The sequence below is a fragment of the Carassius gibelio genome, chromosome B18 (genome assembly GCF_023724105.1).
Source record: "Carassius gibelio isolate Cgi1373 ecotype wild population from Czech Republic chromosome B18, carGib1.2-hapl.c, whole genome shotgun sequence".
NCBI lineage: Eukaryota > Metazoa > Chordata > Actinopteri > Cypriniformes > Cyprinidae > Carassius > Carassius gibelio.
The window spans coordinates 29,493,547-29,515,569 of NC_068413.1; the positions used below are offsets into that span (position 1 = coordinate 29,493,547).

The following is a 22,023-nucleotide window of genomic DNA, read 5'->3' on the forward strand; positions in this document are numbered from 1 at the left end:
AAGGAATGGTCGTGGCCGATAAGAACTGTTCTAAAATTCACTACATCTCTCCCAACGTATAGTGAGTTCAAACACATCATTATGCAAAACTCATATCTTTCTGGTTTACAATCTGAAAGGGGTCTCTTCTCTTTCTCTTATTCTGTAGTTGTTGTGGAGCCGGAACCGCAGCAGACACTGAGATGACCACACAGATCATCTCCTCTAATCTGGAGCTCCATTCTCTGTCCACCGGCCGTCCCCCACGAGTCGCCACAGCCAACCGCATGCTCAAACAGATGCTCTTCAGGTAATGAAGCATCACAGCACTCTATGATGTGAATCTGTAATACCAGGTCAAGTGGTTGGAATAAGATTTAGGATTTTTTTAGAAGCAAGTATCATATGCTTACCAAGGCTGCATTTATTTAATCAAAAATGCACTATATAAAGTAAAACTGTGACAATGAAGACTTTAGTAATGGCTGCTTAAAATTCAGCTTTGAATTACAGGAATAAATAGCATTTTAAAATGTATTGAAATAGAAAACTGTTATTTTAATTTATTATATTTTTGATCAAATACATGCACCCTTGGTGAGCATAAGAGACTTATTTAAAAACGCTTGAGTTCAAAAAATGTAATCATTCCAAACTTTTGATCGGTAGTGAATGAGTCAACTGTGTGTTTCATATGTAGGTATCAAGGATATATTGGTGCTGCGTTAGTTCTCGGAGGAGTTGACTGCAACGGCCCACACTTGTACAGCATCTATCCTCACGGATCAACAGACAAACTGCCCTACGTCACTATGGGTGAGTTACATTCCTATGTGAATCATCTTCCCACTCCACCAAAAGGGGGAGACATTGTGTTTCTTAAAAGCCTTGCCTCAAATGATAACATGACACATATCATTTAATGAGTATCTATTATTGCTGAGGATGCTTGATTGTATTGGCTCTTTCTCACTGGTAACATCCTCATGTGTTTGTTTGGTCAGGTTCTGGATCTCTGGCTGCAATGGCTGTCTTTGAGGATCGCTACAGGCCCAACATGGAGGTAACCCTTTGTCAAGTGCATTTATATGTCTTATGTTTTTTTTTTTTTTTTTTTTTTTTTACGTTCAAAGTTTTGAGGTTTGCAAGGTTTTTTTTTTTTTTATTTTATTTTTTATAGAAAGTATTGCTTTTATTTTGCAAATTTTATTTTTAATACAGCATTGGTAAGCATAAGGGATTCCTCTTAAACATAAAAAAAAACACACCTTAACTTGAGTGTTAAAGCTGCAGTAGGGAACTTTTGACGCTCTAGCGGTTAATAAACCGAACTGCTTGCGTCTTGCAGAAGAACATCGTAGCCGGAACTACTTCTCTCTGTTTATGTCTATGAAGAATCACAAAGGTACTGGGTTACTCCACCGCGGTACCCCGAAGCAATCTAAAATAGTCAGAATATAAACACTTATTATAGGTGCACCCTAGTGATTCAGGACAAGCTAAAAACACGGTTTGGAAAATGGATTCATGGTGTACTCGCTTATTATGTTCATTTTTCTACATTTTGAACACAAAGTTACGGACCGCAGCTCTGATTGGTTGTTTCTTACCGGGAGCGATGTATTTTCTGCAAATGGCAATAGGACCACTGGGAGGAGCCAGAGGAGCTTGATTTTTTCACAGATTATCTGTCTTTACTGTCAGGACATAATGACAGGTTTAACAAATATGTAAAAAATATATTTTTAGTGTATGTGTTTATTTATATATATATATATATATATATATATATATATATATATATATATATATATATATATATATATATATATGTATATGTATATGTATGTTCGGAAACAGACATGGACATATTGACAGTATCATTATGAACAGTTTATTCCACTGAAGTAAAGATAATGATGATGCTGCTTGTGTCGATCAGGAGGAAGAGGCCAAGCGTCTGGTGCGGGATGCGATAGCGGCGGGTATCTTTAATGACCTGGGCTCAGGCAGCAATATCGACCTGTGTGTGATCACCAAGGGGAAGGTGGACTACCTGAGACCTCATGATATGGCCAACAAGAAGGGTGTCCGGTGAGCATCTCTACTGCTAGTGGAACATCAGCTCCTAAATGCCTGTCTTAACTTTGCTGTTACACTTGTTGCATGAGGGCATGAAGGCACGGATGAAATCTGTATAATAAGTCTAATTCACATGAACATCGGATTGTGTGCATTTTAAAAAGAACCTCAAACTGACAGTAATGCCTAGCCAGCATATACACCTCTTTAAATGATGATTATTACATAATCTGCTTATTGCAATCATTGTGCATGTAGTCTAAGTCTTGACGCTGTTAATGCATGCAGCCACATATGTGCATGATATTAATCCGATATTTTAACCAAATGAAAGGCTCATGCTTCACTGTTCCCTTTTAAGGGAGGAAAAGATTTATGGACACCCTGTGTGAGTAACCCGTGTGTTAAAACGTGCACCGAGTCTAGACAAAACTGTAACCTGCATGTGTTTGACTAACCAGGTGTGAGGTTGACGTAGTTGAGTTGTTCAAACTGACAATATGTTTGGTGATTTTTCTCTTACAATCTTTCTGTTAGCATCATTATACATGTTTTGTAGAGCACCAAAGTGTATTTCCGTTTTATCTTGTGTAAAACATCAGTGTTGCAGTCCTGATTAGATTCATGTGTGATTAGACTTTAGTTTCTTTGCAGAAGTTGCATCTTCTTTCATTTCATTGGTTTTTCTTGTGTATGTGTATTTTCCTCACAGAACTGGAAACTACAGGTACAAGCATGGAACTACCGGTGTTCTGACGAAAACTGTGACTCCTCTGAACCTGGAGGTGGTGGAGGAAAGTGTGCAGACCATGGACACCTCCTGAGATGACTGAGATCTGTTTGTTTCCCCCATAACCATTCTCCCCAAGTCTTCTGTGGTGGTTTAGTAATTTTTCATTATTTCCAATAAAAGAATTTGTGAGTTGAAGTTTTCTTTTCTTGTGCATCTTCTCTGCCATTGTTTTTTTATTTTAAAAAGCATGGGATCATTTATTTTGGATTACCCCTTATCTTGTGTTTTTAATCTAAATTAAATACTGGATCAATAAATGTCAAGATTTTTAAAAATATGTTTGAAAGAAGTCTCTTCTGCTCACCAAGGCTGCATTTATTTGATCAAAAACACAACAGTAAAACACTAATATTGCGAAACGTTATTACATTTCAACATAACTATTTTCTATTTGAATATATTTTAAAATGTAATTTATTCCTGTGCTGCAGCGCTGCATTTTCAGCATCACAACTCTAGTTTTCATTATCACATGATCTTTCAGAAATCATTCTAATATGCTGATTTCCTGCTTAAAAAACATTTATTTTTTTACCTAATTTTCCCTTCAGGGTTCGTTCTTGAATTCAAAGTTAAAAAGAACAGCATATATTTGAAATATAAATCTTTTGTAGTATTATAAATGTCTCTACTGACACTTTTGATCAATTTAATGCAACGTTTTCCTAGATTTTACTGTGCCCAAACTTTCAAATGGAAGTATGTACGCATACATCATTCTCCAAAAATTGTGAATATATAATTTGAGCGAAGATGTGCTAAAGTTACTGTAGCTGAAAGGTTGAAATGCAAACAAGTAAAAGTTTCACTTGTATTGTTTTGTTTGATAAATTATAGTACTTAACAGTATACCTGTTTTTCTACAATGGGGTGCTAAATATTCAATATCTCAATTGATAATAATTTGGGTCTTCAGAAAACCAGGGGGGAACGAAAACCCTGATTTGAACAACACTTATGAAAATAGTTTAAAATGCTTCAGATGTCCTTCCAAACAAAGTTGTCACAAAGTCAATATTTCCAGTTACATTTTATTGTTAATTACACATTTAAACATAAGACAACGTTTCCTTAAAAAATAACATCTCTTTGGAGCAATGTGTGTAATGAATTCTTTCATATGACAGATATTTGACCAAGGAACAAAACCGCCGAACTCACCGTCCAACACACGTTTTTCTTTGCGAAACACTTGACAATTTTATGTGTGTGTGTGTGTGTATCAGAAACATAAAGAGAGATAGGTAAACGCAACAGTATGGCTCTTTATATGCTGTTATGAATATAAGCCTACAGAAAAAGTATGTATAAATGGAACCACCTTGCTTTGACATCATCAACATGAGGCACTGGTCACCTGACCAACTTTCTCTAAACCAATCAGCATTCAGCACTTTGATACATCATTCGAAGGCACAAAAGAATATATCGGCATTCCTTTCAATACAGATCTAGACAAACGCTCAGCTTAAAACAGTACAGACACTGTTCGCATTCTCTCTTTACTCATTTCTAGATCTTTCTATAGCTTGATCAGTTGGACTGAGATAGCAGAGATCGCAGGTTTGCGCAATGGTTCTCCTCATTGCTGCAGGTGTGTGTGTGTGTGTGTTTGTATCAGGTGCTGGACGTCCACATGTGCATCTGTTTTGCATACTGCAGGACGAAGCTGATGTCGGGCCGCTGGTCGGGTTCAGGGTTGATACACATACAGACCAGATCTCTGAGCTGCAACACATACAAGGTGTGCAGTTTACAAAACTGTTCACATGCTGTATTTTCATGATTTGATGGTTGAGATGGGCTGTTGCAAACGCTAGTGAGCTGAATACCTAGACAGCATCTCTTAGTATTTCATATTTGATGCTAGAGTTCAAAAGTTTGAGGTCAGTAAGATTTGTATTTGTTGAAGGAAAAAAATGGAATATTAGAATGTTTTTCTGAAGGATCATGTGACACTGAAGACTGGAGTAATAATGCTGAATATTCTGCTTTGCATAACTGGAATTAATATTATTTATTAAATCTATAATTATTATTAAATTAAATATATTAAAAAAGAAACCAGTCGTTTTAAATTGTAATAATATTTCACAGTATTACTCATTTTACTGTATTTTTGATCAAACAAATGCAGCCTAGGTGAGCAGAAGAGTTCGCAAAACTCATACAAAATGTACAGACCTCAAACGTTTCAAAAAGGAAGTGTATTTTTGTTTTCCAGGATTACTACGTTTTCTATCAGAATCATGACTGTTATTCTTGCAATTCAGAGAGCTTTTGCCTTTTTTTCCGTCTTTGCAGAAATTGCAAGATATTTGTGCATCGTGTGTTTCTGTGCTCACTGGAGTATTGAGATGTCAGCTTCACTCACCGGTGTAAATGTGTGTGTTATGTACCTTCTGTGAGTAGTGCTCTGGTGGCAGAGGAGGGTAATCGCACTGTTCGATCTTTTGGCACAGTGAGAGCAGGTTCATCTTGTCACTGTAGAAGGGGCTGTGCAGAGCTGCCATCTGAGACACACAAAAATCATTTTCAGAATATTAAATAAATATTGCAGTTCAAAGACTCCAAAAACAAATTCCTGGATTCAGGATGGATTTAATTCCTGGATTTAAATGCATTATATGTGTATGATATTTATTTATTGATTTTAAAGAAATTAATACTTTTATTCAGCTAGGATGCATTAAATTGTTCAAAAGTGGCAGTAAAAATTATAATGTTCCAAAATATTTCTATTTCAAACAAATCCTGATCTTTTGAACTTTCTATTCTTTAATGAATCTTGAAATAATCACAGTTCCCACCAAAATATTAGGCAATACAACTGTTTTTTTTTTTTTTTTTACTTTCAAAATGATTAGAATGTTTCTTGAGCATCAAATCATCATATTAGATTGATTTCTGCAGGATCATGTGAGACTGAAAATTCAGCTTTGAAATAAAAGTAATAAATTACATTTTAAAATATATTCAAATATAAAAAAGTTCTTTTAAACTGTAATAAAACTCACACTTTATACTGCATGGGTGAGCATAAGAGACTTGCTAGTACGCAGTTCTGAATGTGTATGTGTTTGTGTACCTCATACAGCAAGCATCCCAAGGACCAGATGTCCGATTTAAAGTTGTAGCCGTTTTCATGAATTCTTTCGGGAGACATGTAATAGGGAGTTCCAACTGCAAAAGACACAGACACATGTTAAGCAGGTATGCAGTTCCTGTGCATGTATGAATTTGAATCGACTGGCTAGTTTTGTTATTTCAGCCTTTAAATATGCATGACATGTGTGTATATTTGAGTGTTTGTGCGGAAGGTCAGTGGTACCAAGAGAGTGCGCAGCAGTGGTTTTGGAGCTAAAGAATCGACCTAGCCCAAGGTCACCGAGTTTGACCTCTCCAGTAGCTGTGATGAAGACGTTGGCTGGTTTTATATCTGACACACACACACAAACATTCACAGAAGAACAAAATAAATGGGGGAACATTAATGTAAAAATCATGTGTTTCTGTTTCTGCGAGTGTACCTCGATGCATGACTCTGCGGGAGTGCATGTGTTCCAGTGCGCTGCACAGCTGCACGAAATACTTCCATATCGTCCGTTCAGGAATCAACCTCCGCTTCTTCTTAAAATACTACACACATGCCAGGGTTACAATGGTTAACTAAAACGACTACTAAAACCATAAACATGGTCTTTTCTTGACATTTTTTTAACTGAAATAAAAAACAAACTTATTTTATTTCAACCAGTTGCAAAGATGCTTAGTTTAAGTTGAAGTACTAAAATAACTAAAATTATACTAAAAACACAAACTTACAACTACATAAACCCCCTTTCTCTCTCTCTCTCTCTCTCTCTCTCTCTCTCTCTCTCTCTCTCTCTCTCTCTCTCTCTATATATATATACATATACAATTTTAAAATGACAAAAACACAGCTACATTGCTAAAATGTTAATACAAATACAAAATAAATACAAAAATTTAATAAAAAATTAAAAAAAAAAAATTAATCTAATAAAATAAACTTATACTTAAAACTAAGACTTAAGAAAAATGATATTTTGTATATATATATGCATATTTAAAAAAATAAAAAAATGACAAAAACACAAAATAATTAATCAAACTATATCTAAAATTGAAAACAGAGAATGTAAAAATCATATCCTTTTCAAAATATTAACAAAACTGACACATGCACACACACACAAAAAAAAATTTGGCCCTCTATAACGTGTCGCAAGAGAATGACCTTAATCATCTGGGAAAGGTCACCGGCGCCTGCTAACTCCAGAACGATATTCAGCTCGTTGTCTTCAATAAACGAGTCCAGATACTTAATGACGTTTGGATGGTTCAGTTGCTGCAATCACAGAATGAATATGAAACATCACCAACTTTCACAAACAGAGACATGAGTATGAGTTTAAAAATGCACGCTGCTAACCTTTAACAAGTCGATCTCTTTAACGCAGTCCTGCCGGGCTTTAGCATCCATCATTTCAAAGATCTGAGAAAATAACACAATATTACAACATCCGCCCAGACGCACGATTCTTTCAAATTTGGTAATTTCATGTTGAGTAATAAATGAAAAAAAAAAACGGGTTCTTGGTTCAATTGCACACTTGCAATGACGAATTTATTATTGCACATGGATTTGCATTACATTTGCATTTAGTATACAAACTGCAACAGTATGAGTAGTACGTTACAATGCAGTTTAAAGAAATCTAATCGTTCACCTGTACTTTCTTTAGTGCCACTTGCTGGTTGTTCAGTAGACACGTGGCTTTATAAACCTCACTGAACTGACCGCGGCCGATCTTTTTCTCAATGAGGAAGTTAGACGTCAGAGAATAGAATCCATATCCTAACATGTTCCTCTGAGAAGACAGACAGAGGAACAGAAAGAGAGTGAGAGTCAGAGCAGTGCGGTTACCTCAGCGTCATTGTTACGATGATTCAGAAAAGCTTCTGTGTTCTGTTGATGAGTGTAATAACAGCGTGTACCCAGGCGTGTGCCAGCAGCTGCACGTGTGTGTGTGTGTGTGTGTGGTCAGACCTGGTCGTTCTGTACAGGCACTGTGTAATTTTGATTCTGATCTTGAAAGCTGTTCTGCTCCATAATGATATTCCAGACCTACAGGCAAACACAAAGGACAGAGTCAATCAAAAGGCAGACATTTGCAGCATCTGTTTTATCAAACGGTTGCTTTCATTTCCAGACGGCTGCTTTGTTTAACTGTAGTTTTTCAGTAACAATAAAAACAATCCTCGATTGTTCAAACAAAAGCTGGAATCAAATAAGCAGCTGTCAGTACTTTAAACCAGCAATGGATAATTACAGACGAGAATCATTATTACATTTTCTCATATTTAGGAGAAGTGACTGGAAGAAACATAGAATTAAAAATTGAATTTTTGTAATAAAACATCCTGCATTTTTTGTGCGTTGGCCTTTTGATGACATTCAACAGATATTCAATATTTGTATTTAGGGCTGCTTTATTTGATTAAAACACAATAAAACAGTATTTTCTATTTGATTATATTTTAAAATGTAATTTATTCCTGTAACACAAAGCTGTATTTTCAGCGTCATTACAGTTTTCAGTGTCACATGATCCTTCAGAAATCATTCTAATATGATTTGCTTAGGACACAAAAAATATGAAAACAGATTCATATTTTTATTTTATTTTTTATTTAATATTATATTAATTATTTTAAATAATAGCTTTATATTGATTTGTTGATGAATGGAATGTTCAAAAGAACAGCTTTTATTTTAAATATAATTTTTGTAGCATTATAAATGTCTTTACTGTCACTTTTGATAAACTGTATCTTTACTGAATAAGATTAAATAAAAAAACTGAACCCATCTTTTAAACATTAAATCAGAGGAACATTTCAATCAATAAAAATAAGTAGCTTTAAAATGTATTATGTGAGTAAAATGCAGTATTTCAACTGTTGCTTGCAAAGCTTTATATTACCAGCAAAAGTTTTACAAACATAATGTGAATTTTCAATATATCGCCCAGACCTATGCTGCATACACACCAACAGGTGTCAGCATAGTCTAGTCTAATACCACTGCCATTTATGCCTCTAAAACATGAAGAACATTTTTAGTTTTATTGAAACAAAATCTTACTGACACTAATCCTGATTCTAAACAATTAACATTTCCCCCAAATTAGTATCAATTATTTTTTTTATGAAAACACATGCATTGCAACTTCTTCCTGTCCCTTTGCACCCAGTTTCAGTAATTTTCTTTTTTCAAAACACCCACATTCAAAAAACTGAGGGAAATTCTTTCAAAGTTTTTAGGTACTACATGTTGGACATGAAACACATTACAGATGAAAAGATAAAACCTTCTGGAGAAGTGCAGGGATACACCACATGCTACTTTATCCTGAGAGCGATTCTGATACCTGCAAAATGATGCTTTATTTGAGCTCGACAGTAATGACCACACCTAACAGACGGGATCGCTCACGTCTCACTTACACCTAGCCCGTTAAAAAAAGGTCCGTTTTGGTTTCAGCACCTATTCAGGATTAGTGTAACCTGAGAAAAGTGTTCCAAAGAATTCATCTCAATCCGCTGTATGTGTGCAGACGCATTGGGAACAGTGGTTAGTGTGAGCGAGGGTGTGTATAGTCTTAAGGCCATGTGTTTTCTTCTGCACTTTATGGCTTGACATGTACAGACAGCTCCTGTTTTATTTTAAACCAAACTCCAGACAGCCCTACTGACCCACATTCACAAATACACACAAACACAATATGACTGATCCTGTAACATTCTGTGCCTTTGAGGCATAATAAAGAATTAGCAGAATGAGCGCGTTCAACACGTTTGTGTTTGTGTGCGCGTGCACATGTGCTCGTCAGAAGCATCTATCCAAAGTTATAGAGTTATTTTTGGATATATATTTGGAGATATATATGCAAATGTACAAATACATATCCAAAAAAGTATTTATCTATCTATTGTTACAAAGTAATACGTATATTTTTGGATGCATATTTGGAGATAGATAGATGGAGATAGTATGCTAAGAGAAAACGGACTAAAGGACTGTAAACGATATAGCTAACATGAGTACAGTAACACTGCTGACTAATATAATCGTAATCATATAATAAAACAGATCACAAGTACACAGAGCACATCTTTTTCTCATTAAAACAAACAAAAACAAGTTAGTCCCTGCTTACAGTGATGGAGAAAAAAAGAGAGATTTTGGGGAAGGGAAGGAGAGGGTGGTCCAGTACCAATTTCCTTCCATTCATGCAGAGAAAAATACAGAGGAAGAATTCTTTTCTACCGCCTGCAACAGTGCAGGTCTTCACACATACACACACACACAAAAGGGAACATTATAACAAGACACATATGCACGTGCAACACTCTGTTCAAATTGTTTCCAAAACCACAATGCTTATGTGTGCTTTCGGTGTGTATTTTCAGACGGGTTAGCGGTGAATCGCGTTTTTCTTAGAAACCCTAGAATACTTAGAAAGCTGACAAGCATCATCGTCCTAATGCTTATCAACACAAGATTTGTAACACAACGGCTATATTAAGAATCACATATAACACAACTCTTATGAAAGTGTATACTGTTTCTAGCATGTGACTTTTCTGGATTGGAAAGGGTTCAGTAGATGGATATATATATATAAAAATAACTTTTTTCAAAAATAAATTAATTAATAAATACTATACTTAGTAAAAAAAAAATGCTCTGTAAAATGCTACTGTAAAATGATAAATGATGATAAACGGAAAGATGGTACCAGATATGGTGAAAAACTAAAAACAAGATATGTAATTTTCATGTAAACTACTTTGCTTTACTTATTATTGTGGTCATCAGTAGCCTATATTTTTGTGTTAAAAAGTAGTTTTTAGTTATATTAACAGTATATCACTTAATAAAATATAAAAGTTGTAAAATAAACAGGTACCGATGTAATCTCATAATAATAGAAGCATCGTCACATTTCTGATGTTTATTGGGTAAATTTAACATTATATTTTTAGGAGATAGATAGATAGAATATTAACTATCATGCATTAAAAATACTCACTAATGCTAATATTATATTATATAATATAGATGTGTTCAGCAGAAGAAAATTTAAATTTAAATCTTTTCAGATTAAGGTCGAAGGGTTTCAGATTAGCGGTGGTCTTCAAGCATTAGAGTGCGCGCGGTTCAAGCAGTCTGACTTCCTCTAACTCTGGTGAGTCACGCGCATCTGTTTCCGCCCGGTAAAATGCCACAGATCTAACAACTCAGTTGCAAAAAACCCCGTCACATATCCACAATCTCCCTTCCAAAAAGGCCCGAGCGTGTACAGAAACCCACACACACGTGTCTGATCAAACAGCCCTGCGTGATAATATCATTTGACTTTGATGAAAGAAGCCCACATCAGTAAAGCCTAAATCGTTATCTGCCACAAAAATGAACAGGTTTGAGTTGTTTGGCACTGAACCACTGAGCCTGGATGAAAACAAAACAACGGACAGTTAAAGTTATTAATCACATTCAAACAGAACTAATTAGCCCAAATAGCCTATTTTGACAGGAAGAGAAGCCATGAACGTGATAAGTGACATATCATGTCAGCTACTTAGTTACCCAAGTTTATGCTGTTTTAGAAATATTGGGAAGACAATATTTTTAAGGTTTGTTCGTTCATTATGAGTTACTGAATGCCACGTGATTAATCATAAGTAGTATTTTAATTACATTTTTAATGTTAATAGCCTATATATTTTTTTGTTTATTGCTATCGAGCAGTGTTTTTGACATGGTTCCTTTAGTATGAGTCATCTCCATGAAAAGGTGAAAAAAAATACTTTTTTTGTGTGTCCCAAAACACGTGAATGGATACAAACAAACAGTGTGTGGGCGGAGTCAGAACGGCAGCTTTTCCTTATAAAAAACAAGCGCTTTGAAATACTATCATACACATAACCGAACAATAAAACAGACTTATTATCATCATAAATGAACCATAATCACATGCAAGTGTTGATTCGGAGCAGTACGTTATACTTGCACATATAATCGAAGTTGCAGTGTGAAGGTGGGTGTTCCCGTTCAACTAGAGGAGCATTTATTTAATGTGCCTTTTATACTGTCTTATTCCCCCTATACAGTATTTACAGTGCGATACAATTGTTTTGGGTTTATTTATTGACATTACAGCTTCTGGAAACAATATAAACGAGAAGAACTAGGTCCTTATATGCATAAAACAGATGCATGAACTTTCAAAACAGATCTACTTTCCGCGCAAGAGCATTAGATTGTGAACTAAAGCATATGCGACACTCGCACTGCCTACCTTGCGTCGTTTCTTGTAAACTCAATTCAGATCAACTAAACAGACATGTGTTCATTTAGATATTCTCTCTTTTTTTCTTATTGCAGTACAGCGACATTATGCACCCCAATAATAATTTGGCACGATCCTTCACTTTAACATGAACACGTTGTGCAACTGTAACGCGAGGCGCTCGAGCATCGTGTTTTCACAGCAAATTGGGTTAAAAGTCATGCAGCAGTTGTACTTACCTCTCCAGCGCGGTGCCTCAGACATTTACAGGGCAGAAAAATGCTGCAAAGCCCCTTTGGTCAATTTCCAGATTCACAAATATCACGGACCACGTAAGTTTGAGTCACACCCCGCGCATCACATGGCTGTGATCTGTGACTACAGTAAGACACTTTCTCTGTGAGACACAGTAAGGGGAAGAAAAGAAGAAGAAAAAAAATCTGATGCTTCGCTTTATGGTTTGCAGATTAAAATTCTTCTCATTATTGAATGATAATAATTAGTTTAATAATTATTATTTATTTTATATTTTATTTAAATGTTACAATAACACCACCACGTAATAACGACTACTACTAAAATAATATTAATTATTATTATTATTAGTAGTAGTAGTCATACCAATAGTATTTAACAGTGAGTCATAATACTTTTTTATATTATTTAGTTTATTGACATAATGCCACAACCACATAACAATAAGCAGTCTGATAATTATTTGTTCTATATATTTTTACTTAATTTGTTTTTAACAATATATTTATATAAGAATAAGTAAAAATATAACAAAAATAGGTAGTCTAATAATTATTTTTTATAATAAATTATTTGTTTTATTTCATTTAACTGAAATAATATAACAACCACCTAATAATAATAATAATAAATGTTGACTTTTATCTTTACAATTTTTAATAACACAGTAGTTGTGGTATATTGATAGAAAACAGCCTAATACGTCCCAAACCTGATCTTTAGGATGTGTAATTTAGGCGGGTTGATATTCTATGACAGTGCCATGACGTCATTGTTTCGGTGTAACCCCAAGGGCAATAACGGTACGACAGTAAAACCCCCAGACTCTTCATGTGGCCTGCTCTGGTTTATGGAAAGCGGACTCACACCTTTCTAGAGTTTGCTGTCTCTCTCGGTCTCTCGCACGCACACACGCTCATTTTCTGCCTGAATAGTTTTCATTCTTGTGAGGAAATTATGAACAAATACCTTTCAGACACGTGTCTGCCTTAACACACAAGGCACCCACAGACACCATGTCAAAGTTTGCTGTTGCAGACACAGTCGTGTTTGACACGTGTTGTACTAGAGGAAGTGGCAAAGAACTCTGTTTAGTGGCATTAAAAAAAGAATGACATAAAACGGTAGAGTATGTGGAGGACTTCTGCTTTTTAATTTTAAGTGTGTGTGTGTGTGTGTGTGTGTGTTCGTGCGTGCGTGCATGTATAGAGGAACTATGAATGAATGTGTGGTTTGTGAATTTTTATGATTCTTTCTTGATCAGTCATAAGGCATTTCAGTAATTTGAAGTACACATGCGCCCCCTCGAGGTTTGAGAGAGAGAGAGGGAGAGAAAGAGACTGTAAATGGCATTATATTTTTGGACAAATTGCATGAATACAGTAATCATTCAGACCACAACTACTCAGTGATTTTGTGGAGCATTAGAGAAGTTTAGGGAAATGGGTGTCAAATATAGATGATATAATATACGTTTTAGTTTTATATATATATATATATATATATATATATATATATATATATATATATATATATATATATGTGTGTGTGTGTGTGTGTGTGTGTGTGTGTGTGTGTGTGTGTGTGTGTGTGTGTGTGTGTGTATATATATATATATATATATATATATATATATATATATATATATATATATATATATATATATATATATACAGTAAACTTTTGAAGTGGATCAAAACCTTTAAGTTGTCCTAAAACCAAAACGATTGCCGTTCTTGTCTTAGGACAAATTTGATTAACTTTTTTGATCCACTTAAAAAGTTGACTTGTATAACCCATATATTATAAAATATAATGTTAATTTAAATACATTTATTTAAATGTTACTTTTGAATATATTTTAAACTCTTTACAAAGATAAAACGATAGAATATTAAGCACCTTTACTGTATAGAACACCACTTTTAATATATTTAAATGAATTTAAAACATTTATTTGAATTGTAATATTTTTCTAAATATTACACACACACAATCAAACCGTGTGTGTGTTTATATATATATATATATATATATATATATATATATATATATATATATATATATATATATATATATATATATATATATATATATATACACACACACACACACACACAACCACAAGCATGAATTGTGCAGCATATAGAAATAGTCCAACTCAAACAAAACCCTTTAAAATTATTTTCTACGTTCTTCTTCCTCTTCCCATTTTCCGGGTGAAATTCTTTACTCAAGAATTTTGAAGAACCCCTAACGAAGAGAAATTCCTGAAAATATTTTCTGCAATGCAAAACTAAGATTTCATTAACAGCTAATAAAAATGTGGTCCTGGAAGAAGGAGAGCAGCGGATCTCTTTCTCTTTTTGATGCTGTGCACGCATATCTCCACCAATCTCTCCAACACTGGCGGACTTCAGTCTCAGCTCGTAACTGCACAATGCAAAGCACAATCACCTCAGTAGGGATCACGACAGTTACACTGGATAAACTGTGCACACGCAGACTCTCACACACTCAACAAAAATAGGAAAACAACACATAGTACACACACACCGCTCACCAGAGAAGAATAATCAGCACCACACACTCCAGTGCTGAATAAACAAACATCTTATTTTCAGAATGTGAATACTTTAAGCCATTAATCTTATTCAGAGAGTTCAAATAAAAATAACCACATCTGATTTTTCTTTGTGTGTGTATGGGTGTGTGATTTTATGTATGTGCAAATATTCTGTTCGGTGTTAATTTTAGTCCTGAAAGACCTAAAATGATGATTTACAGTCTTAATGACTTGATATTAGTAACAAACTACCGTTCAAGAGATTGGGGTTTTGAATGTTTGCAATGCTTTTTTATTTTTAAGGGTGTAACCAAAACGCTGATATGAAGGTAATAAATTAATAATAACAACTACTTTTAAGAGTGGTAGAGGAACTCAGAAGACTTTGACGAGGGAGCACTGTGACTGGCTTATGCTGTTGTGTTTTGTGTGTGTTGTGATGGAGAGGTGCCAGTGGTGCTGGACGGATGGGGACGTGATTGTGGAATTGTCGCAAACATTGTCTATCTCATAATTCGGGCTTTTTTCTCACAATTGTAAGTTTACATCTCGCACTTCTAACTTTTTTTCTTGAAATTATTAAAGCTTGTTACACCAAAAAATATAAATGTAATTGCAACTTCTTTTTTCTCTGGATTAAAATTGTAAATCTTGCAGTTTCTCTCATTTTGTCATACTTATATATCTCACACTTCTTAATTTTTCCTCACAATTGCTTGTTTAAATCTCACAATTCAGACTTTTTTCCAGAAAAAATATATCTCAAAAATCGCAAGTCATAATTTGTAATTGCGAGTTTAAATATTGCAATTCTGACTGTTTTCTTGTAGTTCTGCAATTATGGAATAAAAAAAGGTACTTGTGACTTATCATACAATTCTGACCTTTTTACTTGCAACGAGTTTATATCTCACAATTGTGTCTTTTTTTTTGTTGAATTCAGAAGTCTGAATTGCGAGATGTAAACTCAGAATTCATCTTTAGGATTCAACACCACTCGAAATTGTGAGATGTAAATGAGATGTAAACTTGCAATTACAAGATACAGAACTGTTAAATATAAACTCTGTTTATTTCCATGTATAAATAAGACTTTTAAAGCCACATTTTCAATGTGGTCTCAGACTTGTGGAGCCCACTGTATATCTAAGTCAAGCAAAGGTCCAGAGATGTTTTTCTGACCTGGAGCACACGTTTGGTGAGGCCGGTTTTCTGGGCGAGCTCTTTGAGGTCTTTGGCATCTGGACTGTGCTTGTGGGTGAAGAAGTTTTGCATGCTCTGCAGCTGGTGATGCTTGAAAGACGTTCTCATGCATTTGGACTTCTGACAGCTCACTCTCTCCGACAAGTCCACACCCATATCGCTCACATCTAGAGTGCACACAAACAGTTAATCATCACATATGACTCACTGAAAGACTAAAGGCTAGGGCATTACCATCAACACTAGCAAACATTGTCTTCTCATTTTCAACTTCTGCATGCATTTCCTTGAGAACAAAGTAACAGAACTATGATAATTCACTCTTAAAAACTGTTTTCTATAGAACATGGTTTATTACAGTCAATCTATAATATTTATAGTGATAATTAATAAATGAAAAGTTGTTTTAAATATATTACCAAGTACATTATATTTTTTTATGTTACTTTACGTATTTTGTTAGTACATTTACATATTAACAATTAAAATTGTATTAATATTAATCATTGTTTTATTTACATTTATATATTTAATGAGATCTGACTTCATGATGCTGACATATTGTTTGATAAGAAGTATTAATTTTTTTATTCTGTTAATCTCAAATATATTTAATATGTATTACCGATAAAAAAATCTGGAATAATTAAGATAGATTTTTTTTTTTAAACAGTAAATGTCTCTTATGTTATCCAAGGCTGCATTTATTTTGATAAAAACAATAATATTAATAATAATAAGTATAAGCAACGATATTCTGAAAAATTATCAGTTTGAGTATATGTTGAGTATTCAAAGTCATATGATCCTTCATAAGTCATTCTAATATGCTGCTTTGGTGCTCAAATATTAATAAAGGTTCTTGTTAACAATGTTGAAGTTGTTTTTGCTGCTTCAGGAAACTATGATGCATTTATTCCTAGAATTCTTTGATGAATAAAAAGGTAAAATAATTATTTATTTTTGTTTTAGTTACCACAAACTTTTGAATGATAGTGTATCAAATAAATAAATAAATAAGCAGCACAGCTATTTTCAACAGCTTTTCCATTGCATAAATAGGAAACATTATAACATTTTTTTTTTTACAATATTACTGTTTTTATTCTCTTTTTAATCAAATAAATAAAGACTTTGTGAGTATAAGACTTTAAAAACATTTCAAAGACAGAATTATTCTAAATATTGACAGGTGGAGTAAAAATACAGATTATTCAAATAAATACAATTATGCTAATATCTAAAATGCATACCTGAAGTATAAGAAACATGGTCTGTTGCATCAAAGTTTTTCCTCTTCCGGGCCAGTTTTCTGTGCACATTGCAAAGGGAGCCCCTTCATTGCATTTGCCGCTCTCAGGGTTTGGCTCATGGAGACATTTCTGAATAATAGAATTCTGTAAGACATTCCTTCTGCAGCATCTTCTCGAAATGTACCCGGCAGTTCACTGACATCTCCCTCATCCTGTAGTGATCTCCAGTGAGCAGCACTTTGTCGCAGGTGGCACAGGAGAAGCAGCTCAAGTGTTACACCAGATCCCCGGTGCACATCACCAGTTCGGCGGCACAGATTCCCAAGTGGCACCGCACACATCTTTGTGAGGAAAACCTCCTACTTAAGAGAATGCAACTTAGCTTTATTAATCAGATATATTTTAACTTTGGGCAACTTTCACAAAACAATTTAGTGTTTATAGCATATTTTTTCTTCACATTTTCTAAATCTAATTTAAAAGCTTTTTTTAAATTTTGATTCAATTTTATTAAATGATAGCTCTGTTCTTTTTAAATCAGTGTCAATAAACAACAGGTTCATATTTTGACAATATCCCTATAGTGAAAGGTCAGCGGTCGTTAAATGAACTGTATTTTCTTTGTCTTTTTCTTCTTTTTTTTCTGGTAAAAAATTGTGGGGATTAAACAACAAGAACAACAACAAAAAGTACTAAAAATAAAACTACTCTGGGAAATATTCGCTGGGGTAAAAAGCCTGACAACTAAACCCTGTGTGAAGTAATGGCAAAGCGGTGAGTAACAGTCTCATTTCGTAGTTGAATAGAGATATTGTGTCTAGGTTGTCTATAAACAGGCTACATTTATTTTATCTGTAACTTAGTAGGCAATTCCTTACAGTAAACGTCTCCCGGTCTCCGTATTTACTGAAGCACGTGATATCTGACTCCAGGTCAGCGTGACACGCGCTGCATTTTAAACAGCGCTCGTGCCACCTTCTGTCTGCCGCGAGCAGGCATGAGCGAGCTGAGATGAGCGCGCCACAGCCATCGCACACCGGAGATTCACAGCCCTGGAACACCACAGCTGAACATTTACTGCAATATCTCATCCTGAATGTCATAATTGTATTTTATTTATTTATTATTATTATTATTATTATTTTTTTTTAAATGGTTAATTCTAGCTTATGGCTGTGTACGAGTTCTCGTTCATTTTCAAACATTCTAATATTTTGTGAATGCATGAATATTTTATATATTTATGTGAACAATAATGTTTTGAAGACGACTACTTCTTCATTAATCAGCCTAAAAATAATCCATGGATATTTTGCCACCATTCATAGGCTATATAGTTTGTGAAGTTTACTGTAGCCTAGTTGTGCCATGCAGAACTTGTGTATTTGCAACATTACAATTTATACACAACAAAAATATAACGGTGTTGAATATTGTTAATACGTAATTTTAACCTAATATATATTTTAAAACACAATTGTCAATTTTCATATTAATTAATGCTGTAAATGTTATATACTGAATTCAATATTCAATGTCTTTTAAACACATCTCAGGTAAAATAAAAAAATGTACGTAATATTGTAACATCTAAATTAACAGTTTTTATAAACTCAAAATGATTATCTAACATAAATCAACTTGTTTAATACACCTATTGACATACAAACTGTTTAAAAATTGCACATTTTTACTTTTTACATTGCTGTAAGTTAAAATAAAAAAAATGGATTTATCTATTAAATATTTTTACAGAAGGATAAAATCAATTTCTTAACGATTCATTGTTTTCCATGTTGAGAGCAGTAAGGTCCTTCGAGTAGCAAGAAATAGCTTTTCCATATTAATTTTATACTAAGTATGTTTCAACAAGCTTGTGCATTCTATTCTATTCTATTCTATTCTATTCTATTCTATTCTATTCTATTCTATTCTATTCTATTCAGAAACAGCTCTATTCTTAAATATACAAGGAAGGAGGTATATGTAACCCCAATGTAACCCCAAGTAAAATACAATATACTGATACTGACTGGAAATGATTTGAACAATAAAATTATCATAGAAACAATTGTCACCTAGTCAGAGATAATATACTAGGCCTATAATGTGTTATATACAGAGGTGGGTAGTAACGAGTTACATTTACTTCGTTACATTTACTTGAGTAATTTTTCGGGGTAACGAATACTTTTCGGAGTATATTTAAAGATGGGTACTTTATACTCTTACTTGAGTACATTTTTTGGGAAAAATCTGTACTTTTACTTCGTTACTGTGGGCGACGCCCCTCTCGTTACTTTATCTTAATGCAATAAATGCTTCAGTTTATTCCAAACGCGCCGTCTACTTTTCTCTCGACAATGAGCGATGCCCATTCGCGAATGATTCATTCTTTTGAGTCAACTCTGTTCAAAGGCTTGATCAAACCAATTGGCAAACGAGTGAATTGGTTCATGAATCAGTTTGAAGGAGTCGTTCAGTTCCCTGGAGAAACGCGCTGAGCATCTGAAGCGGTTCACTCAGAGTTGTAATGTTTAAGATCATCAGCAGCGTTGAAAACGGGGCTATGGAACTGCACTGAATTGAAAGCTAATCTGCAAAGGCTATTCTTTGCTTGCGATGGAGATCCTTATTAGATGAACGCGTGTGCTGTCTACTGTTTAACAGGTAATAACTTGGGCTACATTCGATTACAGTACACGATACCACTGTGACATTAGTTTGTTGTACGTGTGTGGCTTATAACAGGTTGAATGCAGCTTCCAAAAGACAAAGAATTGCCGATTAAGATTTTATTAATTTTAATACAATCACACCAGTGAGAGTACGTTCAGCAAGTCATATCATCAGCTGCTAAATTCAGATCTGTGATCGCTTGCTGGCGCTGAGCCAGAGACAGACGCGTTTTTACAGCGCTGCGCATTAACCAATCACACACGGTTCTGTTGAGCTTTTGAATGCAATGGCCAATCAGAGGTGTTCCGATGAGTCATCGCTGAAATGCCGGTGCTTCCTTCACTCGCTCACTCACTGAATACCTTTCTGGCGAATTCTCTCGTCGGAAACAACAAAGTGCAGATGTGTGTACGAATCTATAATTAAGATATTGATTTCACAGTGTTAACAGTTTCAGTGATTTTAATGGTAGTTTCTGAGAGTGAATGAAATCTAGACTGTCAGTGAAAATTATGTTTAATAATGTAAATGTTATTTGCTCTCTTTCTGAACAATGAAAGATTAGTAGCAATATTTATATCACATTAACTTTCAATGTTAAATTCACATTTAAAATAAAGTCAGTCGTATTAAAAATATGTTATGGCATGACACCTATATTTGTTACTTAAATAAACAGACAGGGTTTTATAATAAATTACATAAATTGGATTAAAGGCTGATGAAATATATACATTTATACACACACACATACATTACATACATTTTTTGTCTATATATCTATATAAAAAAAGGCTCCGTATATATGACCCAAAGTAACTAGTAACTAACTACTTGAGTAGATTTTTTATCCGATACTCTTTTACTCTTACTCAAGTAACTATTCAAGGCTAGTACTTTTACTTTTACTTGAGTAAATATTTCTAGAATTACTTTTACTTTTACTTGAGTAAAGTTTTTGGGTACTCTACCCACCTCTGGTTATATATATAACCTATACCTGTGTTATATAGCCTTAATGTTGATGTAAAATTTATAAATATATATATAAATGTATGATTATTATTTGTGTGTTTCTAAAAGAAAGAAAGAACAATGCAATAACACTACCAGCAACCTAATTCTAAGTTTATTTCCCATCAGCAGGCTCCGTAGGCACCCCAATCGACAAAATATCACAGTAGACTCTGACTCAGTCAAAGTACTCCTGACATTACACTCATCCACACTGACCATCTGCCATACAGCTGTGACAGTTGTTATTGCAATTCATTGTTGCAATGCCCATACTACACTCCCGTCTGTGTCAGGCGACTCGTATGCCACGGATTCGTCGCTGTGTGGGAAATGTAGTTCGGCGTTGCGTCGATCTTTAGCCGGAGACACGCCCAGAAAACTACTACTCCCATAATCCCCCAAGGCCGTAGTACCGTGATCCGCGCGTGGAGACCATGGCGTTCCTGTGCAGAATGTGACGGGGATAACAGGAAATATAACTCCGACAGCGGGTTATTTTTCACGTTATTCTGAATCAAGGATTGGATTTAAATAGAGGATAAAATGGGCTCTCGTATCAAGTAAGCGTCAATGTCTCTCTCCTCTCCTGTATCACATAACGTTACAACGTTGTTCTAAATGCGAGTTTTAACCTCCCTAAAGGGCCTGTTTAGACTTGTTGCGAAAGAAAGAGACGGTGCTTTGGGTGTTTATTTTGTTAAATGCATAATTAACGTAGTACTTAATTATGTTTTGATGTGTTATATTACCTGAATGGTTGTGTATTTGTACAGTACTGTCTTATAGGAGGAGGCACACGAAGTTCATGTCACT

At 34.5% G+C, this 22,023-nt stretch overlaps 2 protein-coding genes and 1 pseudogene across 2 annotated transcripts; 1 reads left to right on the forward strand and 2 right to left on the reverse strand.

Annotated features, from left to right (window-relative positions):
* Window positions 1-5: 5 nt before the first annotated feature.
* On the forward strand, window positions 6-2,989 carry LOC127977415 (proteasome subunit beta type-7-like). Its single transcript, XM_052582317.1, has 6 exons — window positions 6-61; window positions 149-289; window positions 680-795; window positions 984-1,042; window positions 1,922-2,073; window positions 2,774-2,989. Exons 1-6 carry the CDS (start codon window positions 6-8, stop codon window positions 2,883-2,885), a joined length of 636 nt encoding a protein of 211 aa, XP_052438277.1. The 3' UTR covers window positions 2,886-2,989.
* Window positions 2,990-3,865: 876 nt separating this feature from the next.
* LOC127977406 (serine/threonine-protein kinase Nek6-like) lies at window positions 3,866-12,641 on the reverse strand. The gene is made up of 10 exons (XM_052582308.1): window positions 12,477-12,641; window positions 7,929-8,006; window positions 7,609-7,749; window positions 7,311-7,373; window positions 7,116-7,226; window positions 6,385-6,493; window positions 6,186-6,293; window positions 5,943-6,037; window positions 5,254-5,367; window positions 3,866-4,582 (listed from the first exon to the last, which is right to left on the reverse strand). The coding sequence occupies exons 2-10, from the start codon at window positions 7,989-7,991 to the stop codon at window positions 4,472-4,474; spliced, it is 915 nt and encodes a 304-aa protein (XP_052438268.1). The 5' UTR covers window positions 7,992-8,006; window positions 12,477-12,641; the 3' UTR covers window positions 3,866-4,471.
* Window positions 12,581-18,605, reverse strand: LOC127977502 (LIM/homeobox protein Lhx9-like; annotated as a pseudogene).
* Window positions 18,606-22,023: the final 3,418 nt, after the last annotated feature.

Excerpts from the sequence above, each read along its gene's own strand:
- LOC127977415 (XM_052582317.1), top strand. The coding sequence starts at position 6 with ATGGTCGTGGCCGATAAGAACTGTTCTAAAATTCACTACATCTCTCCC. Across the intron at positions 290-679 it reads CTCAAACAGATGCTCTTCAG|GTATCAAGGATATATTGGTG; the intron begins GTAATGAAGCAT and ends TTTCATATGTAG. Across the intron at positions 1,043-1,921 it reads GCTACAGGCCCAACATGGAG|GAGGAAGAGGCCAAGCGTCT; the intron begins GTAACCCTTTGT and ends TGTGTCGATCAG.
- LOC127977406 (XM_052582308.1), bottom strand. The coding sequence starts at position 7,991 with ATGGAGCAGAACAGCTTTCAAGATCAGAATCAAAATTACACAGTGCCT. Across the intron at positions 7,227-7,310 it reads AAGAGATCGACTTGTTAAAG|CAACTGAACCATCCAAACGT; the intron begins GTTAGCAGCGTG and ends CTGTGATTGCAG. Across the intron at positions 5,368-5,942 it reads TGGGATGCTTGCTGTATGAG|ATGGCAGCTCTGCACAGCCC; the intron begins GTACACAAACAC and ends TGTGTGTCTCAG.